Genomic DNA, 21,775 nt, shown 5'->3' on the forward strand with positions numbered 1-21,775 from the left:
AGCTCAAATTGGGAGGTTTTATTACAATGTGATAAACACTTGAATAGAAAGAAAGCCTGTAAAAGTTGTACTCAGAGGCTTAAGGTTCAACCAGGAAAAATTCCAGAGGATCTATTTCAGTTGAGGACTGAGGGATAAAAAAAAAACAAAAAACAAAAAAACGAGCCAGAAAAGTTGAAGGTGGAACAGAACAGGATATTCCAGGTGGGAGAAGCAGCATGATTTAAAATCCAGACATGTATGTGGTACACTGGTAGAACTTCAAATATGAGATGGGGGAAGTCAAGTCTAAGAGGGGGTTACTAGAGAGGGATGTGAGGGGACAGATCAGGAAGGCTTCCTAAACTCTACTAAGGAATCTGGACTTTCTGAGTTTTCAATAACAGTGTAGGTATTGGATTGATGTGTGCAGCATTGGAGGCAGGAAGACCAGTCAGTGGTTCAGGAAGGAGATGATGGTGGCATGGACAAAGTAGTGCAGAGAAGCTTCGGCGGGAAGGAGATGTACATGAACTTAAGACATGTTGATGAGGTAGCATTGATCAGCAGGAGAAGTCAAGGGCAAAGTCCAGGTTTTTGATATGGTAGCGGGTTGAAAACGTGGAAAGGAGACCCAGGAGAGATGATATGTGCCGTAATTGAAGGTGGAAGGGAAACTCATGAACACAGTGTTTGGACATGTTGAGTCTGAGGTATCTTCTGAGATGTTCAAGATATGTTGAATTGGTGGTTGGACTTCAGATATAGAACTCAGAGAAGTCTCCGCTGGAGAATATACATTTGTGGGTCATCTGTATATAGGTGGTTTTTAAAATTGTGGGCATGGTTGAGATAGTCTTAAGAGAAAGCATACAGTGAAGAGAGAAGAGAATCTGTGCTGAGTCTATGTTAAGTAACTGCAACATTTAACAGCTAGATAAAAGAGAAAATTTCTACAAAAAACTGAGAAGGGGCCAGAGGAAAACTAGCATAGTATTTCAAGGAGATATATATATCAGAGTTCCAAAGAATAGCAAGGAGACATTAGAAAGCCTTCCTAAGTGATCAACGCAAAACAATAGAGGAAAAAGATAGAATGGGAAAGACTAGAGATCTCTTCAAGAAAATTAGAGATACAAGGGAACATTTCATGCAAAGATGGGCTTAATAAAGGACAGAAATGGTATGGACCTAACAGAAGCAGAAGATATTAAGAAGAGGTGGCAAGAATACACAGAACTATACAAAAAAGATCTTAATGACCCAGATAACCATGATGGTGTGATCACTCACCTCAGTTCAGTTCAGTTCAGTTGCTCAGTCATGTCCAACTCTTTGCGACCCCATGAATTGCAGCACGCCAGGCCTCCCTGTCCATCATCAACTCCTGGAGTTCACTCAAACTCACGTCCATCAAGTCGGTGATGCCATCCAGCTATCTCATCCTCTGTCGTCCCCTTTTCCTCCTGCCCCCAATCCCTCCCAGCATCAGAGTCTTTTCCAATGAGTCAACTCTCTGCATGAGGTGGCCAAAGTACTGGAGTTTCAGCTTTAGCATCATTCCTTCCAAAGAACACCCAGGGCTGATCTCCTTTAGAATGGACTCACCTAGAGTGAGACGTCCTGGAGTGTGAAGTCAAAGGGGCCTTGGGAAGCATCACTATGAACAAAGCTAGTGGAGGTGATAGAACTACAGCTGAGCTGTTTCAAATCCTAAAAGATGATGCTGTGAAATTGCTGCACTCAATATGCTAGCAAATTTGGAAAACTCAGCAGTGGCCACAGGACTGGAAAAGGTCAGTTCTCATTTCTTTCTTTCGCAAAGAAAGGCAATGCCAAAGAATGTTCAAACTACCACACAATTGCAGTCATCTCACACGCTAGCAAAATGATGCTCAAAATTTTCCAAGCTAGGCTTCAACAGTACATGACCTGAGAACTTCCAGGTCAAGCTGGGTTTAGAAAAGGCAAAGAAACCAGAGATCAAATTACCAACATTCCCTGGATCATAGAAAAAGCAAGAGCATTCCAGAAAAACATCTACCTCTGCTTTACTGGTAAAGAATCTGCCTGCAATGTGGGAGACCTGGATTCGATTTCTGGGTTGGGAAGATACCTTGGAGAAGGGAACAGCTACCCACTCCAGTATTCTGGCCTGGAAAATTCCATGGACTGTATAGTCCATGGGGTCGCAAAGAGTCAGACACAACTGAACGACTTTGATTTTCACTTTTTCTGCTTTATTGACTATGCCAAAGCCTTTGACTGTGTGGATCACAACAAACTGTGGAAAATTCTTCAAGAGATGGGAATACCAGACCACCTTACCTGCCTCCTAAGAAATCTATATGCAGGTCAAGAAACAACAGTTAGAACCGGACATGGAACAATGGACTGGTTCCAAATCAGGAAAGGAGTATGTCAAGGCTGTATATTGTCACCCTGGTTATTTAACTTATATGCTGAGTTTATCATGTGAGATGCTGGGCTGGATGAAGCGCAAGCTGGAATCAAGATTTCTGGGAGAAATATCAATAGCCTCAAATATGTAGATGACACCATCCTTATGGTAGAAGCTAAGAAGAGCTAAAGAGACTCTTGATGAAAGTAAAAGAGGAGAGTGAAAATGCTAGCTTAAAACTCAACATTCAAAAAACAAGGAACATGGCATCGGGTCCTGTCACTTCATGGCAAATAGATGGGGAAACAATGGAAACAGTGACAGACTTTATTTTCTTGGGCTCCAAAATCACTGCAGATGGTAAGTATAGCCATGAAATTAAAAGATGCTTGCTCCTTGGAAGAAAAGCTATGACCAACCTAGACAGCATACTAAAAAGCAGAGACATTACTTTGCCAACAAAGGTCCATCTAGTCAAAGCTGTGGTTTTTCCAGTAATCATGTATGGATGTGAGAGTTGAAAGCTGAGCACCAAAGAATTGATGTTTTTGAACTGTGGTGTTGGAGAAGACTCTTCAGAGTCCCTTGGGCTTCAGGAAGATATAACCAGTCAATCCTAAAGGAAATTAGTCCTGAATATTCATTGGAAGGAGTGATGCTGAAACTGAAGCTCCAATATTTTGGCCACCTGATGAGAAGAACTGACTCATTGGGAAAGACCCTGATGCTGGGAAAGATTGAAGGCAGGAGGAGAAGGGGATGACAGAGGATGAGATGGTTAGATGGCATCACTGACTCAATGGACATGAGTTTGAGCAAGCTCTCGGAGTTGGTGATGGACAGGGAAGCCTGGCATGCTGCAGTCCATGGGATTGTAAAGAGTTGGACATGACTGAATGACTGAACTGACTGATTTCAAGCAAAGTAAAAGTGAAAGTCCCTCAGTCATGTCCAGCTGTTTGCGACCCTAGGGACTATTCAGCCCGTGGAATTCCCCAGGTCAGAATATTGGAGTGGGTAGCCTTTCCCTTCTCCAGGGGATGAAATAGTCAATAAAGTCAATTGTTGCTGAGAGTTCAAATCAAATGAAAATTGGAAAGTGTTCATAGGGTTGAGTGAGCAAAATGGAATTTAATTTTTGTTGTTAGAGTTGTTTAGAGAAGGAGGAAAAATCCAGATTGAAGTGAGTTGAGGAGGAAGTAGAAGGTAAGAAAATAAAGTCAATGAATGCAGATAATTCTTTAGAGAAGTTTGGCTGTGAAGGTGCTGACAGAGGGGCCAGTGTTCGGTTAAGGATGTGGGAATGAGGGAGAGTTTTTCCAAGATGGTAGAGACTTGAGTAAGTTAAAAGCCAGAGAGAAGGATTCAGTTGAAGAGAAACTGAGTTCAGAAGAGAGGCAGTGAATAATAAAAATATATAGTTCTTAAAAAGGTGAGAAGGGGCTGAAATACAAAACTATGATGGTCTTAACAGGAGATAGACTAACATCTATATTGTAACCCAAGATAAGAATGAAGACAGAATGCTAAGGGGGGTTTGGTTATTTGTACAGAGTGGTTGAGAAATTGGTATCTGATGGTTTTCCTTTCTCTTGGGAAGGAGGGGAAGGCATGTGGTCAGAAGATGGTTGTGGGAAGTTCTTCTGGAGAGGAGGAAAAGGGTTGCAAGGTTGCAAGTGAGTGTTGAAGTGACCATAAACTGATGGAGGTGATTCTAATTCTTTGTGAACTAAGCTGCCCTCCTGTGATTTTCTCCATTCAGCTTTTGCCTGCTTGGGCTTGGCAGGAGGCAAGTTGAAGCCCGAGTGTTGGGGCCATCCAGAGTTATGGTGGCTGAAGACAATTCAGCATTTCTCTAACTGGTCTTTCTCAAAACATTCCCCTGACAGATGTTAACAGGAGAAAACTTCCTTGGTCAAAGAAGTTTGGGAGAACTGCTGTATACTCCAATCCCTTCTTAATATGCATATTAACATATTTGAAGCTCTGAGGGTCTCACATTTGAATACTCAGTTAAATTTAGTGTAGTCAACTTTTTCAAGCTTATTTGCATCTTGAGTGGTGTGTGTGTATTGCATCTGCTAAGGTCTTACAGTTTGGTTTAGGTTGGGTCATTCACCTCACTGCCATATAAAATGGTAGGAACTTTTCTTTTCATTCAACATGTTTAAATGATCTGCAGTTAGCCATTTAGATTCACATTGATTTAGGGTAGAGCAATAGCTACTATTTTCTGAAACGCTCCTCATTCTTTATGAACCTATTTCATGTGCCTATTCCATTTGTTACCAACTCTTGTTATAAACTTAAAAAACAAACAGACCGTAAACTGGCTTCCTTATTGTTCTTCCAGGACCATAAGAAGTCGATGTGAGAACTGGTAAGGAAAGCCGGACCATCCCCAAATGATTAGGATTAGGGCTGGCAGGGAGGACAACAGTCAGAATTACTTGTATTATTATTTTACTACTACTGCTAACCAAAATTTTCATGGTCTTTACAGTTTACAAATTGTTCTTATATGTGTTATTTTTCAAAACCATATTCAGTCATTATTGAGCAAGGTACAGCTATCATTGGTGAGCACAAGGAAGATAGTTTGGGGAGATGACAAATGAAAAGATATGATGAGGAAATAAAGAGAGGAGCTACATGGAATGGAGCTTTAAAAATATTGGGACAGTGGTCTAAAGCATGCATTCTCAGTGAAGATCAAAATTACCATGGGTGTAAAAAGTGGTTTTGGAGAAGGCAATGGCACCCCACTCCAGTATTCTTGCCTGGAAAATCCCATGGATGGAGCAGCCTGGTAGGCTGCAGTCCATGAGGTTGCTAAGAGTCGGACACGACTGAGCGACTTCACTTTCAGTTTTCACTTTCATGCATTGGAGAAGGAAATGGCAACCCACTCCAGTGTTCTTGCCTGGAGAATCCCAGGGACGGGGGAGCCTGGTGGGCTGCCGTCTATGGGATCGCACAGAGCTGGACACGACTGAAGCGACTTAGCAGCAGCAAAAAGTGGTTTAGGGGGAGGCAGAAAAATGAGTAAATATTACGGTGCTTTGGACCCTCCAAAGGGCCACCATAAAAAAATAGACACACCATGTGTTAGTGGTATTAACATTTCATGGTGGGGGTGGCAATTAGGGGGAAAAACATCTCAGAAGGCTTGTTGGTTAGGGGTGGTGATGGTGGTAGTGATGAGGTATTGTGGTTTAAATTCCGTGGTGCCTATGGAACTTTTTGACAACTGTCAGTGTGTCTTCTGTTCCCATAAACGTTAGACAATTCATTTGTCTAGCACAGAGTCTGTGTCTGGCTTCATTCATCTGCCCGTCTTGCCCAAGGCCCTGTGTGACCTTGTTTTGTGCCTTTAAACTCTCCTCTTCAAGCCACAGCTAACTGAATTAGGGTCGACATGAGTGAAGATCAGTTAAGGCATAGATTGGCCCGTGAATGACTGGCTGGTCTCTGGAAGCCTGGCTGCGGTCACTTCCTCATGTCAGACTTCTATGGTGCTATTCTTGTTGTTGTAATGTGTCTACCACTTCTCCCTTTGAGATCACTTGACTGGGTCTCAAATGAGCCCAGGTTATAACATCACTGCAGTCATAACACTTGGCCTGCTGGTGTCCCATTTGAGTGAGACTGAATGTAATTGAATGAAGGTGGAAGAGAAATTTATTTGAATCTTCAGCTCTTTGTCCTTCATGTGTTAATCATGTATTAGTTAAGGGAGGGCTTTCCTGTACATTGTAGGTTTAGCAGTATTTCAGGCCCTTCCCCACTAGGTGCCAGAAATGCCCCCTCTGCAAAGTGTGACAACCAGAAATGTCTCTGGATGTTGCCACATGTCCCTTGTGAGGCAGAGTCACCTCTGGTTGAGAACTACTGATATTGAAAAACTAGAATGTCAGAAAATTATCAATTTCCTAATGGTATCATGATAAGAAATGCCTTAAATAAAGGGTTTTTGATCTGCTGTTAAACTTCACCTTAATAAGGATGTTACCAGAAATGTTGAAAGACAATCCTTGAGAGCTGAGACCAGTGTTGTTACCAAGATATTCACAGCTTGCAGTAATGAGCACCAGATGCTTTCTAAACAGGTTCTGTATATCAACTCATTAGCTATCCTGGCAACTCCAAGGAGTCAGTACTGCTATTATTATACCCACCCTACAGTTAAGGGAACTGAGACATAAGATGTTGAGAGACTTGCTGAGGTCACCCAACTGGTAACAGCAGAGTCACCCAGACAACCCAGTTCTAGAGCCCACATGTTTATGAGCACATAACCTCTTGGTCATACTGTTCTTTCTGTAACATCTGTACATATTTATCCTCCACAACACTCAGCATACTACCAAGCATATAACAGGTTCTCACTGGACCCTGATGGATCCTGTCCATATTGACATTGGCATTTACTGGGGCACTTTGTCCCAGATCTCTGCTTCACAAATGCCTCTGCTCAAATACCACTTTCTCAGCAAAGATATTCCTTATTGCCCTCTTTAAAACATTACTCTCCCTCACCTCCCAAACACTTACCCAGCTTTATTCTTCCCCACAGTACTTATCACCATCTGACATGTATTTATTGTTTATTCCTCCACTCCCCAACAGACCGAAATAGAAGCTTCATGAAAGGAGGGGCTTTGCCTATGATGTTGGCTGCTATATCCACAGCACCTTGAACATTCCTTGGCATGCCCATCAAATGTATGAGATGAATGAAGAAATCCTTTAACTTAATCCTATATTCAATATCCTTGCTTTGATTATCTGTCCTTACTTTTTCCTCAGTACTGCTTTTAGAAAATAGTCTTTCTCTGAATGAACAGGAATATTTATGCAGGAGAGGGGCCTAGCCCTCAATAGAAATGCCAGGGTATTGGGGATCCCCCACTAATACTGACCAGACGTATACTGGTGGCCTATGTCACTTACATATGTTTATTTTTAATTTAGCTTTGCTAGTCTGTGAAAGTAATTCAATAGAGTCGTTATAATATGCATACTCAGAGAAATTAACTTATGTTTTGCTTTATATTTACATAGAAAAATTATAAGCTATTCTTTTAAGAAAGATGTTACATACTATTCAGTGACAGATTTTGCACAAAAATCTGATTCTACCTTCTCATTTCTCCCTATAACTACTATTCACAAGCTGAAAAGAATATAATTTTAATTAAAAGTAATTTAAAAACTTAGCAATTGCTCTCATTATATAGAAAATGTAGCCACAGAGAAACACGGTCAACACCACTTTGTTTCCAAGCTAACCTTTTCTCACCCTCCAAACACATATTTAAAATTTTGGGGCTCCTTTCTCTCCCCAAATTGGTGGGCTTAGGGCACTTACCCAGTATGTCTTTTTATAAAAATCATCAATCACTTTCCTGCAATTAGCCATTTCAGGCCATTATGTTTCTCTAGACATGAAATAGCTCATTCCCCAAGCCTGATTACTAGCCCTAAGAAATTTAGCTCACATTCAACCCTCATCTGTGTTCAAACTCATCCTTGGATCCTGTGCAGCTCAAATAGGCTTGGCAAGCAAACAAATACCTCTCTGTTTGGCGGAGGTGGAGGGCTGGAACAGATGCCTCCAGAGTAGTAAGGCTGTTCTGCAGAACACAGTCCTCTGTACTCCGTCATGGGTTCTCAGCTTCCCAAATTCCGCATGTCCCATAATTGATTGTACTGCCCCTGGTACCCCTGAACTTCAGTGCCAGCTTCCTGAACACTTCAGTAGGAGACATTCCATTGCTCTCTAAATATTGCTCAGCACTGGGTCACAGTTTCAGAGGTAATATAGCATGATTTTATACTACACATTCTTACATAAGAATGCCATTACAATATTATATTCTCCAAACTTTTTTTTGGGGGGGTTGTGGTTTGAGGTTAAGAATATGATACTGCAAACAAATAGAAATTAATTTAGACAAGAGCTATCTGATAGAACTTTTACAGTGATGGAAATGACCTATATCTGTGGTGTCCAGTACAGTAGCCATTAACCACATGTTGCTGTTAAGTACTTGAAACATGGCTAATGCAACTGAGGAACTGAATTTCATTTTAATTTTAACTTATTTAAATCTAAACAGCTACCAGTGGCTCCTATATAGCAGTGGTCCTCAACCTTTTTGGCACCAGGGATTTTGGCACCAATTTCATGGACCGGGGTGGGGGTGCATGGTTTGGGGATGAGTCAAGTGCATTACATTTATTGTGCTCTTTATTTCTAATCAAGTGCTACTGCTGATCTGATAGGATATCTGATAGGATATACCAGTCTGTGGCCTGGAGGTTGGGGACCTCTGCTATATAGGGTCATGTATAAGACTGTCCTTCAAGAAGATGGACCTCATCTGACATCAGGACTTGGAATATAGGAAATTTAAAACTATTTTAAAGTAGATCTTAATTTTAAATAAGATCCTGAGATTTCACTCTGTCCTTGTCTGGGGATGGGGTGACTCTTTTGGAGATGGAAAAGCAAACTTCTCTGTACTCTGGCATTCCATAGAAATGGTTCCTAAGGAAGTTGCTAACTTTAAGACAGAGGTAGAGGCTGGAATTTCAGAGGGAAAATCAGAGATGGTCGTCTATCACTATCTCTTTCTCTCACTGACCGTCTTCACTCTGTTTCCACCATCACCTACTGCCGTGACCTTATTTTCAACGTTGGGGAAATTTTTATAGTTTTGAAAGGTTTATAGTGGCAAGAAGCACATGCCTGAGAGATTCCAGGCTCTTGAGGAGGGTCTAGAGTGGCATGGGTTTAGATATTAGAATAAATTCACTCATTTAAAACCCATATAAATTAACTTCAAAGACCCAGATGGCAAAGGTAACTATCTACTCAAGCATCTCAGGGGTGGCACAACCCAGGAGCAAAATGGAGTGGGAAAATTCCCATATGATGTGGAGGGAGCTTCATGAAGTGAGGACCATGCCAAGAGTGGGCCTGGGAACAAAAGGAACGGTGAAATGATGGTACCTCTCAGATGTGAACAAAGAGAAATGTTTATAGAGTCAGGACTCAGACACAGAGTTTCAGACACACAGGGACCTTCTTCCTATTCCTTCCAACCTAGGGATAGCACCTGTGTTGTGAGTAAGTGCTTAGATATTCTGCAGGCACTGGAGAAGTCATCTGTCTTGGAGCAAGAAGGCAAAGAGTACTGCTGCCCAGGGCAGGGGGTACCACTGTCAGACTGGCTGTGGAAGAGTTACAGAGTCATGTGATAAACATACAGAGTCCCAGCTTCTTCAGCAGATCTGAAGTCGGACATGACAAAACACATCTTTAACAGGTGATTCTGATACACAACTAGATGTGAGGAATCCTGCAAAGACTGAAGGAAACAACCTTTCTTGTTAGGGGAGGTGACCAGGAAGAGCTGAATGGCACCAATTATATTATAACTGAGGTCCTCTGGCTGAGGTATGAGATTAAAAGAACTGTAGAACCTAGAGTTGGAGAAGGCAATGGCATCCCACTCCAGTACTCTTGCCTGGAAAATCCCATGGACGGAGGAGCCTGGTGGGCTGCAGTCCATGGAGTTGCTGAGGGTCGGACACGACTGAGCGACTTCACTTTCAGTTTTCACTTTCATGCATTGGAGCAGGAAATGGCAACCCACTCCAGTGTTCTTGCCTGGAGAATCCCAGGGACGGGGGAGCCTGGTGGGCTGCCATCTGTGGGGTTGCCCAGAGTCGGACACTACTGAAGCGACTTAGCAGCCGCAGCAGCAGCAGAACCTAGAGTGATGCATCCTGTATTATTACAGCTTACATCTCACATGAGAGTGGGCTTAGCTGTGGTTGTCTACTTTCTACAAGTTCTTGAGAGGGCAGTGTATAGGTCAGTATTGACCAAGTTAGACTTAGTCCATCGTCTGAACCAAACACTGTCTTAACAATTTTGTTCTATGTGTGGGTGATAGATAATAACAAAAGTATTTATTAAGAATCTATAAATATAAGTATATATATATATATAAATATATATAAAACTGAATCACTGTGCTGTATACCTGAAATTAATACATTGTAAATCAACTATATTATAGTAAAAAAATTTTTTTAATTTAAAAAATAAAATATTTCAGTAAAAGAAATCTATAAAGATGATTAAGCTGTTAGCTAAGATCCCATAAGAATGAACATTTACTACTAACTAATTAGAAAGCATAAAAAGGTACATTCCAAACAGAATCTTATTTTGAAATTTTAGTGTTAACAGACGGCAATTTCACAGCTTAAAATAGGAAAACACTGAGGGGAACTGATGTCCAAATTGGGTCCAGCCACCCCATGAACTTAAAAGCTTGCTGTGTTGTGCAGAGGTTTTCTTCTGTATTTGTGTAAATTGACAGTTGTGGCCAGGCTCACAGGTAAGCATCCAACCCTGATCCCTGCTCTCTTTTTAATCCACTGGGAGCTCTGAGTGCTCAGAGTTAACATGTCTATTGAATATGTTGGTGGGCTCTTTGGCAGAAGACCCATTTCCCTGTTTTTTTCCTGTTTCTGTCCTTTCCCATTGGGCAAGATGTGGACAGAGGAGTTTATGGATTTTCTCCAGTGATACTGCTTGTACTATGTAGGACCCAGGCCACAGAATCTCTGAGGTATACACAGGTAGGAAGGCCAAAAAGAGAAGAAAGGCATCACTTCTGTTTTGTTGGTTGGTATGTGCTTCTCACATAAGGTTCCCAAGTCTCTTTTCTAGAAATGAGCAGAGACACAGAGATCTCTCGATTTGAACATGTGTGGGCAAACCCGTTCTCACGCGTACACTGACACATACTGTCAAAGCTCAGAAATAGCCTTCAATTAACGTGGCTGAAGCTGGTGCTGGGTGGAGAAGGAGCCTCCTTAATCCTCTTGGTAGACCAGCTCATAGGGGCTCCAGGTAGACAGAAGATCCAGCGACCGATTTTTCTGCTCTTGGTCTGATGTGACAAGGTGGTAGCCCAGCAGGTTCATGGTATTCCTGCAGACTTTCTGAAGTCGAAAAACCTTTTTATAAGGCAGGGACCAGCGCCAGGCCTGAGAGACATTGAGCGCATTCCTGGCATTTGTGTGGAAGGCGTGCTTACCCATGCCCTTGCCTCGAGTGATATTATGTACCCAAGTCTGGAGCCGGGGCAAGAATTTCAGCCCTACGTATTCATACATTCGGGCAGTTTGGCCCAGGGGGTCCCGGACCAAGTCCTCATAGCGCACGAGCAGGTAGCGGTGCCTTAGGGCTTTGGGCAAGGACTGTACAGCTTTGAAGATCTCCAGCTGGCTTTGGCAGATGACTTGCATCGCATAGTAAGGTTGATCCTCCTCCTTGAGTTTCTGCCAATGCTGCCCCATCACAATGTGGCTATCAATCTTAAGTTCATTCGTGGTGTGTTCTCGGGACCGGAACACTGCGCGGGGGTCCCGGACCAGGTGCACAATGTGCAGGTTGAGGGAAGGGTCTCTCAGCAGAGGGTAGAGCACCTGCAGGTTGAAGAAGCGCACCTCCTTGAGCACCACGTGGCTGTAGGTGCGGCAGGCCTCCTCCACCACCTCGAAGGGCTGCTGGTGGCACAGAATCCTGCAGTGGGCCTGGGGTATGATCTTATCTCGCGGGAAGAGGTTGCAGGCAGGTGGGGAACACAGGGCCCGGCTGCCATCCCACTGGAATAGGCTGGACTGTTTCCGGGGGCCAGGATTCATGTAGGCATCAAAGACACTCATGTCACACAGAAAGACGGCCCGAATGAGGTCCCGCACAGCCATATGCAGCCTCTGGGCTGTGCTTTGTGTGAAGGTCATCCACACGTGCCAGGCGGGCTCCATCAGGTAAAAGACATCTGGGTGCTGTCCAAAAAGCTGCCCTACAAAAGAGGAGCCAGAGCGCCACGAAGACAGGACCAGCACATGCGTGTGCGGGGACTTGGGTTCCTCCTTCACCTGCAGGGAGTTGTCATCATGGGAGTACACAAGGATGAACAGAATGAAGATGGCCATCTGGGAAGCCAGGAACAGCAGGAGCTTCATTCTTTTGGGCGGTATCATGCTGAAGTGGAAGACCGTGGAAGAACAAACAGAGGGGTATCTTAGGCTATCACAACATAGAATTTTATTGTACAGATGTACCACAATTTATCAGTATTTAACCAGTGTCCTCATTGGTGAACTTTGGGGTTTTTCCAGTCTTTGGCCATTTCAGAGCTTTCAGTAATGACCTTTATGTTCACACATCATTATCCAAGCATGTAAGCTAACTCCCAGGAAGTGGAATTGCTGAGTCAGAGAGTATGGGTACGTGTACCTTTGGTATCTGTTGTCCAGTTAGGCTTCATACTGGTCATAAACCACTGTCTGTGTCTAGAGCTCCAGAGATTTTAGGGAGCAGATTTTAGAGGAGGAGTTGGACAGCCACAGATGTGCCTCTTGGAGTTTATGGCTTGCTTCCTGAAGAGGTAGAACATGCTTTGCCAGCCCATGGGCTTCCCTTGGAAGTCCCCTGAACCTTCTGGGAAGTGTGTGATGACCTCAACCAAACCTTAAGTGGCAGTGGCCCAGAAACTTTTCTCTTCCATTCATGACAACAATACATTTCCTCCACATGTGCCAGCAGATCCAGTGAGGATCATCTCTCCCATGTGCCAAAAAAAGCACATTGTTATATGCCAGGAACATATCAATGAATAGTAATTCCTGTCTTGGCCCTGAAGGTTACAGCAGGACCAGCTAAGAAGAACAGGACCTAGTTCTTTTGAACTTGAGCCCAAGAGGAAATGATTAGAAACTAAGCCATGTTTGATAATGACTCAAGAATTGAGCCAAGTATTGAGGAACTGACCTTCTCCCAAAGACAATTTGAGTATGAGGAAAAGTTTAGAACAAATATAGGAATTAATGGAGCAAAAGAGAAAGGAAAGAACTTGACCTATGTAGAAATACAAGGATAGGATTTTATAGGCAGGGCCTATAATCAGCTCAGGAAAAAGATAACATTTCCTAGGGACTGGTAACATGGACCTTTCAAAAGTCCACCTCCTGCCCCCATGTGGCTTCGGGCCAGCTCAGGGTCCAGAGTGGGCTTCATGCTCTGAGCGCTCCTTTCCTGCCTGTGGCTCCTGACCTCATGCCCATTCTCACCCAGAGCTGGTGCCTGGCCTTCAGACTCGTCCTCGGTTGTCCTCAGGCTTTAATTGGCCACAGTTTTCAGGGACTGTCAAGGGAACCCTCTCACTTTCTCTGTTTTTTCTTTCCATGAGCACTTTCCCTGGCCAGCAGGAAAGTGTGCTTTTGTAAAGTGAATCCCATCTCTTGTCACTGAGATCTGGATACAACCTGGATCTAAGCAACCCATGATGGGGCTGATGAGCTCAGCCAGAGACCCTTGAGGGTGTATCTCAGGGAAAGATCATCTCTGCAGTCACTGGAATCAGTATAGAGGCGGCCCAGAAAGAACAGGAAACTGAAGGCTTTTCATGGCAATCTCCTCTCATCTAACCATCACCTCTCCTCGGCTGTCCTACACTACCTCCTCTGTAGACTCTCCTTGAGGTTGGGAAGCATTTATGAGAGGTCCCTAGTGCACCTTCCTGAGTGTTCTTTTCTGGCTATTTGATGCATGCTTGAACTCTGCCCTCTCTGTTATCAAAATGAGTCTGCTCATCTCTAGCCTGGCTTCTTTAGTAAGTAGCCTCTCACTTCTGTCTCTCAGTTCTCTCCCTCAGCTCTCCACCTCATTCACTGCTGTCAGAATCTATCTTTTTAAAGCACAAGCCTGTCATTCCCTTCCTTAAAGTCCTTCAGTAGCTTTCTGACACATATAGGATTAAATCCCCAATTCTCATGTCCGGGGGCCCTACATAATCCAATCTTAGATCTTCTGTCACTCCCTTCCCTTTCTGACACCTTAGGTTCTGAATTTGACTTCCAGTTCTTACAACGTGCCCTGTTATTTATTTTTAATAATTTAAATTTTTTTGGCTGTGCTGGGTCTTCGTTGCTGCGAGGGCTTTTCTCTACTTGCAGTGAGTAGAGGCTACTCTCTAGTTGTGGCGCACAGGTTTCTTATTGTGGTGGCTTCTCTTGTTGCGGAGCATGGGCTCTAGGGCTGGTGGGCTTCAGTAGTTATGGCTCCCAGATTTTAGAGTACTGGCTTAGTAGTTTTGGCACATGGACTTAGTTGCTCCACAGCAAGTGGGATCTTCCCAGACGAGGGATGGAACCCTGTGTCTCCAGCATTGGCAGGTGGATTCTTTACCACTGAGCCACCGGGGAAGTCCCTGCCCCATTGTTTACAAGCTCTGAGACATTTGCAAGACAACCACTCTTTCCTCAAGATTCTGCCCACCTCTCAGCTTTCTCCCTGAAAGGTATCTTATTTCCTCCCAAGATTTAGTTTTCTCCCGAACTTTCTATTCCCATCCATCTCTCTCTCTGTAGTACAGTTAAGTGAAGTGAAAGTTGCTCAGTCGTGTCCGACTCTTTGCGACCCCATGGACTATAGAGTCCATGGAATTCTCCAGGCCAGAATACTGGAGTGGATAGCCTTTTCCTCCTCCAGGGGATCTTCCTAACCTAGAGATTGAACTTAGGTCTCCCACATTGCAGGCAGATTCTTTATCAGCTGAGCAACAGGGGAAGCCCCTGTAGGACAGTGGAGGATGAATATCTCCACTGGGCTGCTATTACTTAAAGGTGAACGCTATATCTTATCTTGTTTACAGGCACATAAAACACACAACTGATTAGGGCTCATTAAGTACTTGTTGAACAAATGACTAAATAAATGAGTGTGAGAAGTGGCATGTGTGCATACATACTAAGTCACTTCAGTTATGTCCACTCTTTGCGACCCCATGGACTGTAGCCAGCCAGGCTCCACTGTCCATGGGATTCTCTAGGCAAGAATACTGAAGTGGGTTGTCATTTCCTCCTCCAGAGGATCTTCCTGACCCAGGGATCAAACCCATATTAGTTACTAAAATTTAGATGATTTTACTGAGTATTGAGCACAAAACCAATACTATCTCAACTGCATGGAGCAAGATATTAAGTCAGAACCATAGTTTAGAAGCAATATGGCACAGTGAACCTAACTCTAAAAAATTAAGTTCTATACAGAGCATGTATTATTTAGAACTAAGGGGGTAAAAACCATGAGCATCACTAAAAATATATATTTATTAATAAGAAATTAAAGCCCCATTGAGGGGCAATAGACTACTCACAAAACTTCTCTGGGTCCATTAGTAAAAGAAGAAAATAGAAGGAAAAAAACACTCACAGCACAACCTGTCATCTCCTTCCAAGAAACATAATTTAAAAACATACTGGGGTCTTCCCTGGTGGTGCAGTGGATGAGAATCAGCCTGCCAATTCACAGGACATGGGTTTGACCCCTGATCTGGGAAGATTCCACATGCTGCAGAGCAACTAAGCTTGTGTGACTCAACTACTGAACCCAAGCTCTAGAGTCCGACAGCTCCAACTGCTGAGCCTGTGTGCCTCAACTACTGAAGCCAGCATGCCTAGAGCCTGTGCTCTGCGACAAAAGAAGCCCCCACAATGAGAAAGCCTGAGTACCACAACAAAGAGTAGCCCCCACTTCCGCAAGTAGAGAAAGCCCAAGTGCAGCAACAAAGACCCAGCGCAACCAAAAATAAATAAATAAAAGAAAAAACACTATATTGGGACTTCCTTGGCAGTCCTGTGGTAAAGACTTTGCCTTCCTAGGCAGGGGGTCAGGTTCGATCGCTGGTTGGGCAGCTAAGATCCAATAGGCCTTGTGGCCAGAAAACCAAAATGTAACACAGAAGCAGTGTTGTAACACATGTAATAAAGACTTTAAAAATGTTCCACATGGGGCTTCCTTGATGGCCCAGTGGTAAAGAATCCACCCGCCAATGCAGGAGACATGGGTTGGATCCCCTGATCTGGGAAGATCCCATAGGCATTAGAGCAACAAAACCAGGGTGCTGCAACTACTGAACCTGTGCTGTAGAGCCCATGAGCCGTGACTGATGAGGCCCTGTGCCACAACTGCTGAGGCCCGTGCCCCTAGAGCCTGCGCTCTGCCACAAGAGAAGCCACCCCAATGAGAAGCCCAAGCACAACTAGAGAGTAGCCTGAAGACTCAAATAATTTTTTTAAAGGTATTTTACTCACAGTTAGAAGTTCCAGACTTGTCCACAGCCTTACAAGACAGAAGTCTCTTCTACCTTGGCTGACTCACTGGCCTCATAATTTAATCTTATTTTACATCGGAATGGAGCTCCACAACTTTGAAAGCCCTTCTAGTCACAGTAATGACAACAGTCCAATTAAATACATCACATAGAACAGTGATGAGCCACACCTCCGTGTTTCAGAATAAGTGAACTTTAATTCTCAATGATAAAAACAGCCCCGCCTGATTAGACCTGGATATTTTGGGTCTCAGATCTGAGAATTCAGTTATCACACTAAATGTCAGCTGAGCTAGAGAAAATCTGTAGCTCTTAGCACCTCTGGTCTTCACTTCCCAGCACCTGAGCAGAGGAGAAGCTACAGGAAACACAGAAGCCAGCATCAGAATAAGTAAGATGAACCAGCTATAAAGTATACATCAGAATAGCCCCACTCACTTTCTAGGCTCTTTCTTAGGGATGGGGGTGCGTGGGGTTAGGAGAGCTGCTGGCAGGCAACTTGTGCTTTTGGGGAATATTATCCAGGTGATTCTGATCCATCCCCTCTCCAACACCTCTCTGCCATTCACAAAGAAATGCCCAGCTTAGTTGTCCCATGTTATCTGAAACTCTGCTCCAAGGACCTGGGAATAATGGCCCTGCTCTGGAGGTGTACATGGGAAATTCTCTCCTTACCTTGTCAACAGCTTGGGCTTCTCCACCACTCTGAAGGCTCTGCCAGCTAAGCTGTGCAGCTTTTTTCCTCTGACTCACCAGCTCCCCTCTCAGCTTCCTTCTCCTCCTCGAATCTTGCATAACCATCCCTACTCAGAGCACATTTCACTGTCTTCTTCCTCTGGCCAGAAATCAGCTACCTTCCAAGACTGGGTTAAGAAAGCACTGGCTGCCAGGGAGATGTGATCCCAGCAGCTTTAACTCTAAGAGACTCGAGGGGGTGGGGAGACGCTGCTTGAATGGGCTGGGCCTGGAGAAGCAAAGGAGGAAGTATTCTCTCCCACAACTGGAAGGTGATGCTGGATGCTAAATTCCTTGAAGGCAGTGGAAGGGTTAACTCTCTTAGGGCAAAGTGGAGAAAGGAAAGGGACTCCAGAAGTACTTGAGGTTGATAGGGAAGTCACAGGACAATGACAGCCAAAATGACCCAATGTGATACCTTACTCTTAATCTCTGTTGCAAAAAGAGGAGAGAAAACCTAGAAAGTATTTCTGGGTTGTACCTTCCTGCTCACCCCACAGTATTTAGGGAGATAAGTTTTTTTTTGTTGTTTTTTTTTTGCCTCTATGTTTTTTTCAACATCTTCACCCTTCTTGTGCGAGGTAATAACTAGATGTCCTGCCTAGATGTAGTAACTCATTCTATGGGAGGATGTAGATGTATTGGCCTTTAGTTGGGGTATGGGAAATTTCCCCCTTAAGGGAAAAAAAAGTTATTGTAAAAGATTATAGCTTCTAACTAGCTGTGTGTACTTGGGCAAATCATGCAACTACTCTGAACTAATTTACATGATTGTTGTGAGTATAAAGCAATAGGCAAATTGAAAAAAAAATTTTAATTGAAGTATAGTTGGATTTACAGTGTTGTGCTGATCTATACAGCAAAGTGACTCAGTTTAGCTGAATATTTTTATTCAGTTAATTTAAACGTGAAAAACTCAGTCACCCAAATTATTAAATAAATTAATATGAATTAATTTTAATTAGTTAATTACAAATAATTCAATATACTAAGTAAATTGAATAAAAGTTATTCTTAAAAATGACCACTACCTTCCCCCACCACAGTGCGTAGGAACCACAGACTTTTCTGTCTGAAAGGGGCTGGGAGGTGGAGTGCGTTCAGTGGTTGTTAGACTTCTCTCCAAAAACAGTGTCAGTGACCTCAGAGTTTGGGCAGTATTTTTTTTTGCTTCCTTATTTTTAACACTGGGTTGTTTATAGGTGTTTGTTAAAAATGGGTTTTAGTTGCCATTCACAAAATATTCTAAAGAGAAAGTAAATTATAAAATATCCCAAAATAACTAAATAAAAAATGCCTCAGGAAATTACGGGCTTGTCATGATGGCCTATTATCTAATCACAGACACTAAGAACAGTATGAAGCAGGGCAAAGGCTAATAAAGTTTTGCCAAGAGAACACACTGGTCATGGCAAACACCTTCTTCCAACAACACAAGAGAAGACTCTACACATGGACATCACCAGATGGTCAACACTGAAATCAGATTGATTATATTCTTTGCAGCCAAAGATGGAGAAGCTCTATACAGTCAGCAAAAATAAGACTGGGAGCTGACTGTGGCTCAAATCATGAACTCCTTATTGCCAAATTCAGACTTAAACTGAAGAAAGTAGGGAAAACCACTAGACCATTCAGGTATGACCTAAATCAAATCCCTTATGATTATACAGTGGAAGTGAGAAATAAATTTAAGGGCTTAGATCTGATAGATAGAGTGCCTGATGAACTATGGATGGAGGTTCGTGACATTGTACAGGAGACAGGGATCAAGACCATCCCCATGGAAAAGAAATGCAAAACAGCAAAATGGCTGTCTGGGGAGGCCTTACAAATAGCTGTGAAAAGAAAAGAAGCGAAAAGCAAAGGAAAAAAGGAAAGATATAAGCATCTGAATGCAGAGTTCCAAAGAATAGCACGGAGAGATAAGAAAGCCTTCCTCAGCAATCAATGCAAAGAAATAGAGGAAAACAACAGAATGAAAAAGACTAGAGATATCTTCAAGAAAATTAGAGATACCAAGGGAACATTTCATGCACAGATGGGCTCGATAAAGGACAGAAATGGTATGGACCTAACAGAAGCAGAAGATATTAAGAAGAGGTGGCAAGAATACGCAGAAGAACTGTACAAAAAAGATCTTCATGACCAAGATAATCACAATGGTGTGATCACTGACCTAGAGCCAGACATCCTGGAATGTGAAGTCAAGTGGGCCTTAGAAAGCATCACTATGAACAAAGCTAGTGGAGGTGATGGAATTCCAGTTGAGCTATTTCAAATCCTGAAAGATGGTGCTGTGAAAGTGCTGCACTCAATATGCCAGCAAATTTGGAAAACTCAGCAGTGGCCACAGGACTGGAAAAGATCAGTTTTCATTCCAATCCCAAAGAAAGGCAATGCCAAAGAATGCTCAAACTACCGCACAATTGCACTCATCTTACATGCTAGTAAAGTAATGTTCAAAATTCTCCAAGCCAGGCTTCAGCAATTCATGAACCGTGAACTTCCAGATGTTTAAGCTGGTTTTAGAAAAGGCAGAGGAACCAGAGATCAAATTGCCAACATTCGCTGGATCATCGAAAAAGAAAGAGAGTTCCAGAAAAACATCTATTTCTGCTTTATTGACTAGGCCAAAGTCTTTGACTGTATGGATCACAATAAACTGTGGAGAATTCTTCAAGAGATGGGAATACCAGACCACCTGACTTGCCTCTTGAGAAACCTGTTTGCAGGTCAGGAAGCAACAGTTAGAAGTGGACATGGAACAACAGACTGGTTCCAAATAGGAAAAGGAGTTGGTCAAGGCTGTATATTGTCACCCTGCTTATTTAACTTATATGCAGAGTACATCATGAGAAATGCTGGGCTGGAAGAAGCACAAGCTGGAATCAAGATTTCCAGGAGAAATATCAATAACTCACATATGCAGATGACATCAGCCTTATGGCAGAAAGTGAAGAGGAACTAAAAAGCCTCTTGATGAAAGTGAAAGAGGAGAGTGAAAAGTTGGCTTAAAGCTCAACATTGAGAAAATGAAGATCATGGCATCTGGTCCCATCACTTCATGGGAAATAGATGGGGAAACAGCGGAAACAGTGTCAAACTCTATTTTTCTGGGCTCCAAAATCACTGCAGATGGTAATTGCAGCCATGAAATTAAAAGATGCTTACTCCTTGGAAGGAAAGTTATGACCAACCTACATAACATGTTGAAAAGCAGAGACATTACTTTGCCAACAAAGGTCTGTCTAGTCAAGGCTATGGTTTTTCCAGTAGTCATGTATGGATGTGAGAGTTGGACTGTGAAGAAGGCTGAGCGCCGGAGAATTGATACTTTTGAACTGTTGTTAGAGAAGACTCATGAGAGTCCCTTGGACTGCAAGGAGATCCAACCAGTCCATCCTAAAGGAGATCAGTCCTGGGTGTTCATTGGGGGTACTGATGCTGAAGCTGAAACTCCAGTACTTTGGCCACCTCATGCGAAGAGTTGACTCATTGGAAAAGACCCTGATGCTGGGAGGGATTGGGGGCAGGAGAAGAAGGGGACGACAGAGGATGAGATGGCTGGATGGCATCACCGACTCAATGGGCGTGAGTTTCAGTGAACTCCGGGAGTTGGTGATGGACAGGGAGGCCTAGCGTGCTGCAATTCATGGGGTTGCAAAGAGTTGGACATGACTGAGTGACTGAACTGAACTGAAGTTACAGTCAGCTCACCTTGTCCTTAGCTTCTGCATCTGAGGTGTCAAACAACCTTGGTTAAAAATGTGCAGAAAAATTTTTTTTTGCCAGGAAGTTCTAAATAGCACGTAGTAAAACTTAAATTTGCCAGGCACAGGCAACTATTTTTATAGCATTTACAGTGTATTTACAGCTACTTACATAGCATTTGCATTCTATTACAAGTAAACTTGAGATTATTTAAAGTACACAGGGGGATGTGTATAGGTTATAAGCAGAGACTACACCATTCTCTATAACGGACTAGAGCATGACTTCAGTGAGAGTCCTGGAACCAGTTCACCTGTGGATATGGAGGAAGAGATGATTGTACAGGTGAGAAAATGCAGATCGCTAAAGGGAACTCTTCAGGTCAAAGGCTGAATTATATAAAGGAACACACCAGATTTCCCAAGCCTTGAGTCAGCCATGAAAAATAGCCTGTATAGTTTCCAGGAATTTAATTCAGAAACCGTCTGACAGACAGCTGCTCCCTTTCGTGGAGAAGGGAGATCCAGGAGAGAAGTCGCATAGTGCGGCACTGGGACAGACTGACTGACTTCTCTTTGTTGGCAGGCAGAGGGCCTCTTCCACTATATATTCTTTGTCAGATAATCATAGGTTCAGCCACTGGATTTGTCACATTATGAATTCCACAATCACTGTGTAATTGACACCTTTAAATAGTCCCTTCTTCCTGGTGGCAAGTTTGTTGTTGTAATTAAATGAG

General features: G+C 43.1%; 2 protein-coding genes across 18 annotated transcripts in view; one reads left to right on the forward strand and one right to left on the reverse strand.

Moving 5' to 3' along the window:
* Positions 1-21,775, forward strand: part of ZNF19 (zinc finger protein 19) — a 111,410-nt gene that overhangs the window by 28,714 nt on the left and 60,921 nt on the right. The gene's annotated exons all lie outside the window — the stretch shown is intronic.
* Positions 8,577-17,514, reverse strand: CHST4 (carbohydrate sulfotransferase 4). Of its 2 annotated transcripts, none has more exons than XM_086351666.1 (2): positions 17,263-17,514; positions 8,577-12,455 (listed from the first exon to the last, which is right to left on the reverse strand). In XM_086351666.1, the coding sequence occupies exon 2, from the start codon at positions 12,452-12,454 to the stop codon at positions 11,279-11,281; it is 1,176 nt and encodes a 391-aa protein (XP_086207792.1). In that variant the 5' UTR covers position 12,455; positions 17,263-17,514; the 3' UTR covers positions 8,577-11,278. The 2 variants fall into 2 exon arrangements, with proteins under 2 accessions (XP_086207792.1, XP_086207793.1); XM_086351667.1 differs by lacking the exon at positions 17,263-17,514 and adding an exon at positions 16,568-16,706.

Source organism: Bos grunniens, chromosome 18 (assembly GCF_055505025.1).
Source record: "Bos grunniens cultivar Pamir isolate PY7600 chromosome 18, Bosgru_T2T1.0, whole genome shotgun sequence".
Taxonomy (NCBI): domain Eukaryota; kingdom Metazoa; phylum Chordata; class Mammalia; order Artiodactyla; family Bovidae; genus Bos; species Bos grunniens.